Below are 10,133 nucleotides of genomic sequence, written 5' to 3'. Positions count from 1 at the left end.
GATGATATATAACAACAATCTGAATACAGTTGCATTCAGAAACAGATATGGCCATATTGTACGACAGAACCACGATATACATAGTAACCCTAACGGGAAGAATGCCAGAGATAAAAAAGCAGAGGAAGTGAAAGCATTCAGATATACAACACTCTTGCCGGCCGGACCTAACATGTCCCGTGCTGCGCGGTTGTGTTTTTTCTTTCTTCTGTTTTCTTCTGCTGTGGTTTCCAAGCTCAGCCTAATGAGGATGCCTTTCTTTTTAATATAATTGGTAGCTCTCCCGCCAGTTCGTTTCAAAAAAAATTCAGGTATAAAAAACATTGTTGCAGAGCTTGCATGTCAAATAAAAAGTATTGGCATAAACACATGAAAGCTGAATTCACAAGAACCAAGACTTGCTTATTCAAATCTATCCTGAGCAGACACTAGGCAATACTTGTCTTCTTGAGAATCCAGTCTCCAATATAGAACTGCATATATGAGAACCCGGCAACAAATGAAGAATGCGATGCTGGTATGTGGGTTACATAGCATCAGAAGGGAAAAACCATGTCGGGCACCCCTGGCAAACAGGCCGCACCACTGTGGTCTCTGGCAACAACGGCGTGATCGTCCCATTTCTCATGTTGAACACACCAGAGTCGCGAAGAGGATCAGGAGCAGGATATGCTCTGGCCCAGTCACATGTGAAGTAGATGCAATCTTCCTGAGGTAAACCACATTCAGTAGCAGGGAGAGACTTGGAGTATGTGCCGACAAAGAGCGCTTGGCCTGCCAAAGAGCTAACTCTTCTCCATTTATGACAAGAATTGGCGGTCATGTCTGCCTCAAAGACCTTGAACCAACTGGTGCGGCTATGTTGCCCCAAACTAGAGAACGAGACCTCAACCTGCCGCACAACAAGCAACAGTCTACCACCAGATTCAACTAGATAATAACAAAATGTTAAGAGATATCTCTCGGTAGAGGCTGCAGTCGAGCATTGTGGCGCCATGCCTGGCAGACTGCTCGCTGTCGAACACGGTCAGCAAGGGAAGGGAGCCGCCCGGGGACAAGGCCCAGAAGTTCTGGCTGGAGGTCAGGCCAAGATGACGGTTGTGTAGCATCCATCGTGCAGGATCACAAGCCTAACAAGAAAATGTGTTAAACAAAGAAAACAGCAAACTTAACTATGCATATGCTCCTTGAAATTTGATGAGCAGCAATGTTAAGCACATCATAAACAATCCCGCAAGGCATCTGCAGCTGTTAATCCGAGCTGAAACTAAAATGAAATGTCTAAACAGAAATATGGCAAGGACTGAGCCTATCTCAACTGTGCGAGACACCCCCTTTTCTCAAACCAGTATCAGCAGGACTAGATTTTTTTTAAAAAAAAACAAAGTTACAGCAGGACTAGATTAAAAAGTAGAGTGAAAAGCACACGGTCACGGTGTCCTTAAATTTTTCCTGGATTCTCACCTAGGTCCATCAACTATCAAAGTGAGTCTGAACAAGTATCAAAGCGAGTCGTAACAAGTAGTAACATAGCCACCTAGAGCAACCTGATATTCAGAGACCATATGCGATTTATTCGTTCCAAGAAAAGTGCTGAAAGAGCAACCAGATGCTAATTGGCACTAAGATCAGAGCTTCTTTAGCCTACGCCAAGCACAAACAAGCAGTCCCCTACACTAAACCAATTAAACGAACTCCATGAGACCAGAAGGCACGAAATTGGTTAGTAAGGTAGTAGCAACTTGCTCAGGAGGGGCAGGGACTAGTTGTGGAGGCACTTAATCGAACGAGAAGCGAGGTGATGGGAAGGCAGGGGACCCGACTCCTCGCAGAGACTAGCAGCGAACCGAACGCAACTGCCAGGCCGCGGGGAAAAGCGCCTCCACTCGCGGAGCAGTGCGCGACTGGGTCTGGGCGGTCGCGGAGGGGATGCTGCGGCAGTGCGGGCGGCCGGAGGAGGAGCACACCGCCGGCTCTTGTGTTTTCGCCGGTGAGGCTCTACATCGCCGTCGCCTCGTCGGCGATTATAGAGGGCTCCTCCGATTGGAAGTGGGGCATCGAGAGAAGGGGAGAAGGGAAGAAGAAGAGCCGACTTGTGGGCCTTCGATCGGGCCGGGCCGTCATTGGCACTGGCTGTGAGCCTGTGACATGTGTGGTCCATTTCGGCTACTTTTCTCTGTGAAGATTGATTTGCTTCACCGATTTGGATTGCAGAGTAGTGTAGCTGAAAAAAAAATCTCAAATCTCAAAAAAATAAATCACAAACAAATCTGACAGCTCACGTTTTATTCCTTAGCAGCGTATAGGGTCTGTTTGGAGAGCTCCAGCTTCACCGGCTCCTGCTGTCTCTGTGAGGGAGGGAAGGGAGAGGAGAGAGAAAAGCGGCTCTAGTGAACAGTGTTTTGTCAGGAGGAGCTGTAGCCGGCTGGAGCTCACCCAAACACGCCCATAGAACGAACTTCCCCATAATTTGACAGAAGGCAACAAAGGCTCCAGAAGAACACTGAACAGAAAAACACCAGAATACGATGAGATCATCTAGTAGAGCAAAACAAAAGGCAGCCTATTAAGGTTGGTGATCTGGGAGCAGCAATACCATGCATTTGTTGGCCGCTGCATCAGGCATATATGTGCATTAGATGATGAAGCAGGAAATGCATCAAGATTCAAATTTGCAGGATACGGCCGCATGCACAAGTAGGAACTTTCCAAGCACAAAACCAAGGCATAACAGGAGAGTGAAAGGAAAACCACAGCAGCCAGGTCAAACCATTCAACGTACATTTTGTGAAATGAAATGCTCCTTTCGCTACAGCATCACCATAAGTAAACATATTCGAAGTATACCCGGTACAAAGAACAGCTAGCTTAATAATAGTACTGCATGCAGATAACAGTTAAGTCTTGCAGAGTAGCCATAGCCAACACGGTTCAGAAACAAATCACTAAGACATAATCCGAAGACAATAAGCAAGCATAATCCGAAAACAATAAGCAAGCTAATCTGGGTTGATTACATCGCGTACGTCAGCAGGGAATAGCCAAGTTGGACGCCACTGACCACCGTGATGCTTCGGCACAGCTGCGGCGGTCTCTGATAGTAAGGGTGTGATGACCCCGTTTCTCATGCTGCACACATCAGACTCGTGAAGAGGATCAACAGCATCGTTACGATAGTCACACATGAAATATATGCAGTCCTCTTGAAATCCAGTGCTCTCTCCAGCAGGGAACGACTTGGAGCACTGCTTCCCAACAAAGAGCACTTGGCCACCCAACTTAGTGAGGTATCTCCATTGCCTGGTTTGGTGCTCAAATCTGCCTCAAAGACCTCAAATGCCGGGCGGTGCGATCACAATCCAAGGGATGCTCACGTATTGTATCGGTAAACTCAATCAGTCGCTGCACCATCAATAGTCTACCACAACATTCAACTAAATATTTCTTCTCCATGTACGACTTCCCACTGGACAGGGTTTTGGGCAAGAATGACAATTGACGCGTGATATCCTTGGTTTACTATCAGCGCCATAGTTAAGCTCAAATGTCATCAATCCACAAGGCAGCATGCAGTTTACGATAGCAGAATGACAAGCTTAGAGTCTCGGAAATTCCAGAGGAATACCCCTATTTCATTTTCCATCTAGAGAACTGGAGTGCTGGAATTTTGCTAGACTCTAGCAGTAATTCTATTGTTCCATGCAGTACTTGCAGAATTCCTTCGAAATTCTTACGCCGCAAACGGAGCCTTAATGCGTAATAGTAATGATCGGGACCCTAGTTACTGTAACTAAGCCCCACGATCAGAAGCAATATCCACCCATCACCCATCTGATTTTTTTTCAGGAAAATCCTGAAACATCTGTATCTACCATCAAACTTTCTGTTGGCGTAGGTATAAAACCCCCACACCAAAGTAATCAGATCAATCAGAGAGGCATATTTAGATTTGGTCAGTAAAGTATTAGCAGTTTTCTCGGGGATGCGAAGAGGGTAGGAGGGTGGGAGTCTATCTCACTCTGCCTAATGGCTGCCGGGCGTAGAGAGGAGAAGAGACGCGAAGGGCGAAGGCCGGAAACTTACTTCCCGCGGACACCAGCGGCGAGCGCTCGATCCGGCTTGTTGTAGCGAACCGCCGCCGCCGCCGCCGCCGGCCCAGCAGCGCGAGGTCCGGGATACAGCAGTGGGATCTCCAAAGGTGGCCGCGCGCAGGTGTAAGGCGAGGAGTAGGAGTGGGCCGCCGGAATCGGTGGCTCTTCTCGACGAAGGGCCCGTTTGGATGGGCTCAAAGAAACGGATTAAATAATAGATTAAATATGAGCTAATTGTGAACTAATTAGGGCTAATAGAATTTATCACCAATTAGTTATTATCAATACAAATCAACCCATAATTAGTCATTTATTCCTCCTTTAGCATGCAAATCCAAGGGCTAAAATTTAATCCTGCACACAAACATGACATTTTTAAAAATAGAAAAAAGTCCAAATTACTCCCTCAAGTATGGTCAAAGTCTGGATAACCTCTTTGTTCAATTTGACCTCTTAACTATCTCAAATATGTCATTTGGTTTAATTTACCTTCTAATATAATTTGTCTTTTTATTTCTCCACACGCAAGTGGAATCTTAATTTAAGATTTTGCAGGGTCAAAAATATATTATAATTTTTTTCATTATTTTTGTATTATAATGGTTAATTTATTATTAAGTATCATACTCTATCAAAATAATGATTAAAAAATCTTGACATATTTTTTTAAAATATGTTATGATGTCCCCCGTCATCCAGCAAATTTAACTCAAGACTTCGCTTGCGCATGAATAAATAAAATATAAATCTTATTAAGGAGTAAATTGAATCAAATGACATAGTTTAGGGGGTAAATTGAACCAAGAAATAGTTTAGAGGATTATCTAGACTTTAACAATACTTGAGCGGAGTAATCTGAACTTTTTCCTTTAAAAGAAAAGGATAGGTGGCCACGAACACATTTTTTAAAGAAGGATGCTCTGCCAATCCTTCAAGCTCCACCTGGCTGCTTCCTACGAACGGATCCAAGGCCACTACACAATGCCGGAGGCAATCGTTCATCAATAAGATCCTTTTGTTCGACATGACATGCTTCATGAACCCTGATCTTCAGGTGAACCTCCTGGTTGGTGCTGTTGAAAACGTCAGGAAGCAAAAGGGGTAAACTGCATACTTAGCGTTGAGAAGGATCTTTAGGCAGAGGCTTGTGGATTTCGTCGGGGACCACCCTGAGGTATGGAAATCATTGTTTGCTTCGCACTTGGTTACTGCTTCATCAGAAGTTCAAGCTTGTTTTCCAAATCAATAGACTTGTAACTTTTGTGGTTGCTGTTAGATTGCATTTGAAACAATCATGCTAAACAAGTATTCTAGCTCAAACTCTCATACTCAGATGAAGACTATATTGATGGTGCCTCTGTACGTTACTAATTTCAGGGAGATGACATTCCAAAACATGAGTTGCCACATCCATTATTTAACCGAACGAGATCAAGCATGCATCTGGACTTGATATGGACTGTTCCTGGATCCGTGTCTCAACTGGAGCCATCTGATCTCAATGGACAACAGACTGCATCGATGTCACACATGTCAGTCACTCAAAGGCTTTCATAGAGATAGTATTCAGTTCTACAATAGCTAGCACATCCAGTCCACTGATAAAGGTTGCATCCACAGTTCCCTCACTTTCTCAACCAATGATAATAATACACATGTAATAAAGAAAAGCAATAGGATCAGATTACAAGAATGCATATATAATTGCTCCCAAAAGGTAGAGATATCAGGAGATGCCAAATAGCAGCAGGCATGCCACTTACCGACATTCTCAATACAAGAAGTACGATAAATTTGTGTGTTTTAAACAGTTCGAGAAAGAACGCAACATAACCGTCTATACTTTTACCCCCTTCCTTTTATCAGGGAATTACTAAGAAAATTGATTAGAAATCTCACCTCCACATACCAGAACCACTCACCAAAATCAGGTGTTGTGAATCGTTCTTTATGTACAGTCCCATGCAAAAAAATTTAGTTCTATTAAGTAATCTCCTTGAGTCTATTGTACATAGGATAGCAGCACATGGCTGGAAAATTTTGATCCAATTGTCTTCTTTCAAGGCTACAACTATCAGAACTTTTGTAGCTAATCTAATCTAATTCTATCACCAACCCCCAACCCAACCCCCTAAAACCTCCTAAGCATAACGAAATAAGAAAAGAGGGAGAGCACCGCTTGCGCAGCTGTTGAGCTCATGCCTCGTTAACCAGTCTTTTTTCTTCACACAATGTGTTTCCATTTTGTTCTTCATTTCTTGTGCATCCAATAAAGGTACCAACCTTCTCACCAACAATAGCCTTTGCAATGTTTCCAGGCTTTTGCAAGTTAAACACGACAACTGCAAAATGAATTGTCAGATTTAAAATTCAAAACAGATAACAAAATGCAATGCAACATAGAGGCTGGGATTTTACTATTCCGTTATCCAAAAAAATATCAAAACTGATAGCGTCCATACCGGGAATGTTGTTTTCCTGACATAGTGTAATGGCAGTCATGTCCATTACCGAGAGATCTCTTGTAGTCACTTCATGATAGCTCACTGTCTCAAGAAGGTGAGCATTTGGGTTATGCCTGGGGTCTGCATCGTAAACACCATCAACATTTGTTGCTTTAAGCACTACCTCTGCATTGACTGTTTGCATAATAACAAGAAGAAAAATGTCAGTACAAAATGTGCTGTCAAGTTAAACAATTTCTACTGAATAAAACAATGATGTCCATTTGAGAAACCAGACTAGGAAAGGTAAGTTCAAGCTTCACACAATGATAGCATGTTTATACAGACAAACTATACCTTGAGATCATGATTGCTTATCTAAATATGCAAGAGTTAGTGAAAATATACTCTAACACAAGTTTTATACAAGTTCCAGCACTGTGGCAGAAAACCAGGTTTAAGATAGGTGCGGAATATTGTCTAACCTAACAGTTACATTTACAGTTTTCATTTTAACTCCATCTGCAACTACATGTTCTGATAAAGTAAGATAAGTGAGGTAAGCAGGTAACTCATAAAGTGCTGCTATGAGAGTCCTTGTGAGTCAACTAACCTGCAACTGACTACAACATAACACTAAAGCAAGAACTTATTTTAGGACTAAGACATATGCACATCTCTGCAAGCATATTTGTCTAGATTCTTTTTATCAAAACAGTCCGTTTGTGAAGAATAGAGGATGAACTCACTTTCTGCACAACGGAGAGCAGCAGCTGTATCAGTTGTAAAGAATGGGTTTCCTGTCCCGGCAGCAAATATAACAACCCTTCCTTTCTCTAAATGCCTAACGGCTCTTCGGCGTATGTATGGCTCTGCAACCTCTGACATACGGAAGGCAGTTTGGACACGGGTTGGTATTCCAATGCTCTCCATTGTTGCTTGAAGAAATATAGCATTCATCACAGTAGCCAGCATGCTGAATTAGAAAACACAATCAGACGTGGTGTTGAACCATTTTTTATAGTAAGAAACCCTACTATTTCCTGTCACAAATGTCTTTCGAAATGAGCAGTAGAGCCACAAAATATTATAGATGGAGAACAAGTAATAAATTACAGGTGATTTTGAACTTTGACAAAATTGCAAGTTTTTTTAAAAGTATTGTTCATATTTTCCACTCAGTAAAGTATTTTGAGTGTGGCTTGTATCTTAGGTAGGGTCAGCCTAGTACAAGAAGTTAATATACAACATGTAATGCATACAACTACCAGAATAGGTCGATATTGGGCTCAGGTTTCGCTTCACTACCTGCTTTAACTACATCACATTTTATCATAGTTCATCTTATTTTAAAGGCAAATAAAAGCCGAGCATAAGATGAGCGAATGAAAATACATCAAGCATTGGACATATTACCCAATGTAATCCGCAGATGAGCGATCAAGTCCACTACATCCAGCCCAAGAGGCCCCACGGAAGATATTGCCCCCACCAACGACAATAGCAACCTGAAAGGGAACATTTTCAATACACAGCATCATAATATTATACTAGAGAAGACGAGGCAATACAAGACACTTGATTCCAAGGCAAAGGGATCAAACCATTGAACTATCAAGCATAGCTATGTGTATTTTACTTCATTAAGTCTAAATCTTGAAAAAATTATATGAAATTCAGAAATAGTGAAAGGTGGTAGAGAGGGCACACCTCTACACCTAGCTTGGTGACAGAAGCGACCTCTCTTGCAATTGCCATTGTAATCTGCAACATACAACACAGTTACATTAAATTACATGACCCGCACACAATAGTTTTTTACTGCTTAGATTCAAAGATGTTCCGGATCCACCAAAATAAGACTCACCTTTGGGTCAATGTTTTCTGTGTGATCTCCAGCAAGAGCTTCCCCACTTACTTTAAGTAGTACCCGTTGCCATCTATATGGCTTTTTGGACCTAGAAGAACCTTCATCAAGTGTAAAGCTGAACGGTGGCATCAGTGATGTTTGATTCCTGACAAATGAAAGAGGCATGAGATGCATTAGAAAAGGTAATCCAGAATTGTTACATCAGAAGGAAGTACAACAAAATTGGCTGCATATATGATGAAATGAAACTGATAGGCAAGCTGCTGATTACGAAGAATCTAGCCACAATTCCGCACTTGACGACCTCTACCATGCAAATTTTCTAGCGCGAAAATTGCTGTTTTCTGTCACATAACTAAGATTGCTAGATTCCTCTCTGTTGGCTGGATGCCTCCTACCAAATCATGAGAGTCAGTAGAGGCGAGACGGAGACACAATCCAATTTGTAGCCCTCCGATTGTGGAATTATCATATAACGATCTATTGGGTTGAGGAAAACAAGAGATTATAGAAGCATACGTCGACCACGTGAAGGTATTCGTACCCGAAGTTGGAGGAGCCGGAAGCGGCGGCGGCGGCGCAGACGCGCGCGCGGGCGCGCGGCTTTGCGCGGAGTGAGAGGAGAGTGTCGCTGCGAAGGGCTCTCGGTCGCGAGGAGAGCGGAGGAGACGGGGACGGTGGCGAGTAGAGAGCCAGCACCAGGGCAGCGGAGGCGGCCATGGTTGGAGTGGGAGCAAGCAACCGTCGCTCCAGAGAAGCGGGGGCGCGTGAAGAGGAGACGATGAGGTGGGCCCGCGACTCGGCTCAGCCGAGACAGGGCTATCAACGAGCCGAGCTCGACCGAGCCTGCTAGCTCAAGCTCGTGCTCGGTTGCAGCTCGAGACGAGCCTGAGATCTGGCCGAGACTACAGCCAGGCTCGAGCTCGACTCGAATAGGCTCGACTACCGCACACACTTTGTAGATGCACTGCTTGTCTGCTTGAATACTTCAATCCACCAAACAAACTAATGCGTATGTGTCTATTACAAGCACCAGCATGATTTTGAGAAGCGTCTGACATAGGGATGGGAACGTGAAAGTAGATATCCGAAATATCCCGTTTAAACATTGATATAGATATCCGTATCCGTATTCGAATTTAAGGTGGTAATAAAGTAGATACATCCGAATCCGATTTTTATTGTTTTTCTCTGTCCGATTCCACATCCGTATTGGACCATACCCAACACTATCTATCTGTATCCGTTTATCCGTTTTCAACAGAACTATTTAAAAAATTATATTTATTTTCCATAACCAATATTATTAATTTTTGTAATAAAATTATAAAAAGATTAAATTTACTCGTAAATATTACTGTTTTATCTATTTATGGGTGAAATTACTTTTATAATTTTTATTATATATTAATTAAAAATGTTTATATATTTATTGAAAATATATTTTGATTTCTAGTTTTATTTTTTATATATTTATTTATTAAAATATTTGTTGATAAATAAGCTATTTTTGACTAGCTATTGTCATATTATCATATTTTAGTTTAGTTTGTACATATATAACGATTTTATATTCTAACACTATCAATAAAAAAATAGCTAAATGTTATCCTATATATCGAGTAAATATCCGAATTCAAATCCGAATCCAAGGCATCCGTTTTGCATTCATATTCGAAAATATCCTAATTCGTATCCGTATTCGAGTTAAAATGTGGTAAAAAGTGC

The 10,133-nt window shown here is 42.3% G+C and overlaps 2 protein-coding genes across 3 annotated transcripts; both read right to left on the bottom strand.

Moving 5' to 3' along the window:
- Positions 1-342: 342 nt before the first annotated feature.
- Positions 343-4,101, bottom strand: LOC112891065. 2 transcript variants are annotated; one of them, XM_025957963.1, is made up of 3 exons: positions 4,084-4,101; positions 1,000-1,130; positions 343-892 (listed from the first exon to the last, which is right to left on the bottom strand). In XM_025957963.1, the coding sequence occupies exons 2-3, from the start codon at positions 1,111-1,113 to the stop codon at positions 527-529; spliced, it is 480 nt and encodes a 159-aa protein (XP_025813748.1). In that variant the 5' UTR covers positions 1,114-1,130; positions 4,084-4,101; the 3' UTR covers positions 343-526. The 2 variants fall into 2 exon arrangements, 1 of the variants encoding a protein (XP_025813748.1); XR_003228405.1 differs by lacking the exon at positions 4,084-4,101 and adding an exon at positions 1,819-1,830 and having other exon boundaries at positions 653-1,130.
- A 1,953-nt stretch (positions 4,102-6,054) lies between these two features.
- Positions 6,055-9,201, bottom strand: LOC112888458 (uridylate kinase-like). Its single transcript, XM_025954679.1, has 7 exons — positions 8,950-9,201; positions 8,403-8,550; positions 8,246-8,299; positions 7,952-8,043; positions 7,285-7,511; positions 6,554-6,730; positions 6,055-6,433 (listed from the first exon to the last, which is right to left on the bottom strand). The coding sequence occupies exons 1-7, from the start codon at positions 9,123-9,125 to the stop codon at positions 6,288-6,290; spliced, it is 1,020 nt and encodes a 339-aa protein (XP_025810464.1). The 5' UTR covers positions 9,126-9,201; the 3' UTR covers positions 6,055-6,287.
- Positions 9,202-10,133: the final 932 nt, after the last annotated feature.

The sequence above is a fragment of the Panicum hallii genome, chromosome 4 (genome assembly GCF_002211085.1).
Source record: "Panicum hallii strain FIL2 chromosome 4, PHallii_v3.1, whole genome shotgun sequence".
In the NCBI taxonomy this organism is placed as follows: Eukaryota; Viridiplantae; Streptophyta; class Magnoliopsida; order Poales; family Poaceae; genus Panicum; species Panicum hallii.
The sequence above is the reverse complement of the archived record's forward strand: the minus strand, read 5'-3'. Positions and strand labels throughout refer to the sequence as shown.

What these genes read in the sequence shown, in the direction of transcription:
- LOC112891065 (XM_025957963.1), bottom strand. Translation starts at nt 1,113, where the DNA reads ATGGATGCTACACAACCGTCATCTTGGCCTGACCTCCAGCCAGAACTT. An exon ending in GACAGCGAGCAGTCTGCCAG is followed by an intron (nt 893 to 999) that starts GCATGGCGCCAC and finishes GTTGTGCGGCAG; the next exon opens with GTTGAGGTCTCGTTCTCTAG.
- LOC112888458 (XM_025954679.1), bottom strand. Translation starts at nt 9,125, where the DNA reads ATGGCCGCCTCCGCTGCCCTGGTGCTGGCTCTCTACTCGCCACCGTCC. An exon ending in TCACCAAGCTAGGTGTAGAG is followed by an intron (nt 8,044 to 8,245) that starts GTGTGCCCTCTC and finishes GTTCCCTTTCAG; the next exon opens with GTTGCTATTGTCGTTGGTGG. An exon ending in TGCTCTCCGTTGTGCAGAAA is followed by an intron (nt 6,731 to 7,284) that starts GTGAGTTCATCC and finishes TTATGCAAACAG; the next exon opens with TCAATGCAGAGGTAGTGCTT.